Source organism: Merops nubicus, unplaced genomic scaffold (assembly GCF_000691845.1).
Source record: "Merops nubicus isolate BGI_N331 unplaced genomic scaffold, ASM69184v1 scaffold31718, whole genome shotgun sequence".
NCBI lineage: Eukaryota > Metazoa > Chordata > Aves > Coraciiformes > Meropidae > Merops > Merops nubicus.
The window spans coordinates 1-1416 of NW_008626880.1; the positions used below are offsets into that span (position 1 = coordinate 1).

General features: G+C 48.5%; 1 protein-coding gene across 1 annotated transcript; it reads right to left on the reverse strand.

Annotated features, from left to right (window-relative positions):
• Positions 1-206: 206 nt before the first annotated feature.
• Positions 207-294, reverse strand: LOC103778563 (zinc finger protein CKR1-like; the record flags this gene model as incomplete). The annotated part of the gene is made up of 1 exon (XM_008946156.1): positions 207-294. A coding segment is annotated over exon 1 (88 nt), but the record flags the coding sequence as incomplete, so codon positions are not given.
• Positions 295-1416: the final 1122 nt, after the last annotated feature.

A 1416-nucleotide genomic window follows, 5' to 3' on the forward strand; every position in this document is an offset into this window, starting at 1 on the left:
CTCTCCTGCTCCCGGGGCGTCCCTGGTCACGTGGAGATCCAGGGCTGTGGCTTCATCCCCACGGCCGAGGCGGGACAGCAGATCGGGCTTGGAAACGGGGAATTCTGGAAAAGAGAAGGGGGAGCGCCGTGGGTGAGGAGGGTGGTCCCCGGGGGAGCCCAGGGGGGAGGAGGAGGAGGGGGGGACGTGGCCAGCAGGCCCCTCACCCAGCGCCATCAGCGCCTCGTAGCTCTCCTGCATCACGTCGCGGTACAGCGCTCGCTGCCGCGGGTCCAGCACCACGTAGGGCTCCATGGCCGGTGCCACCAGACCCCTGGGAGAAGGAGGTGACCCCCTAAAGTCATCAAATCCCACCTTATAAAACCTCCGCCCTCCACCCAGCCAGAGATTTGCCTGAAAATCCCAAAAACTTTGTCCTCTCGGCCGGTGATTTTTTTTCCCCAAAAAAAGTTCACGGGGAGGAGGAAGCGGGAGGGGAAAACAAACACAAACAGCACAATTCCTTAAAAAATGGGGGAAAAAAGATAAAACCCACCCACGAAGAACACGGTTCTGAGAAAGCCTGACCCTAAAATTCATTTTCACCCAGATTTCATCTACATTTTATCTATTTCATTTTATCTCATCTGCACCAAACCCTCCTCCTCTTTCTGGAGGCTCCCAAATCTGCCTGAATCCCCCCTAAAAATCCACTCAGGAATCCCTCTTATTTTCCTCAAAGAGGATAAACCACCCTGTTATTGCTCTGTGCAAATCTTGGCTGCTCAGAGCTGACACTGAAAGGGGGAAAAATGAGTTTTCCCAGCTGAAGGAAGAGGGTTTGGTGCCTCACCTTTGCAAAAACATCATTTAAAACCCACTCATTTTAATTACCACCAGTCCCCCCACCCCTTCCCTCCTCCACCGTGAGCAGCAAGCACATTAAAATCCCAATACAGGGGTTTCTCATTCTAGTTTAATTCAAATTTAGTTCTAATTTAATTCAAATTTCATTCAAATTTAGTTCTAAATTAATTCTAATTTCATTCTAAATTCATTCCAAGTTGATTCTAAATTGATTCTAAATTAATTCTAAGTTCATGCTAAGTTCATTCTAAGTTCACCCTAATGTCTAATAATTTCATTCTGATTTCATTCTAATTTATGGGGTTTTTTTCCCCAGCAGCAGAGCTGAGGAGCATGGAGGAAAAGGTGGATTTGCAGAAGGTTGTCACCAACTCACGGATCCCAGGAAGAAAAGGGAGATTTCCAGCAGATCCCTCCTGGAATTTGGGCTTTTTGGTGGTTTTTGGAAGCCTCCCCCCAGCATCTCAGCTCGTTTCGTTTATTCCCCGCTCGTTCGCCATCCTGCTTCAAAAACAAGAATAATTAAAGGAAGAAAATCAATCAAAGGGTCAATCCCGGGCACCCCCCCGG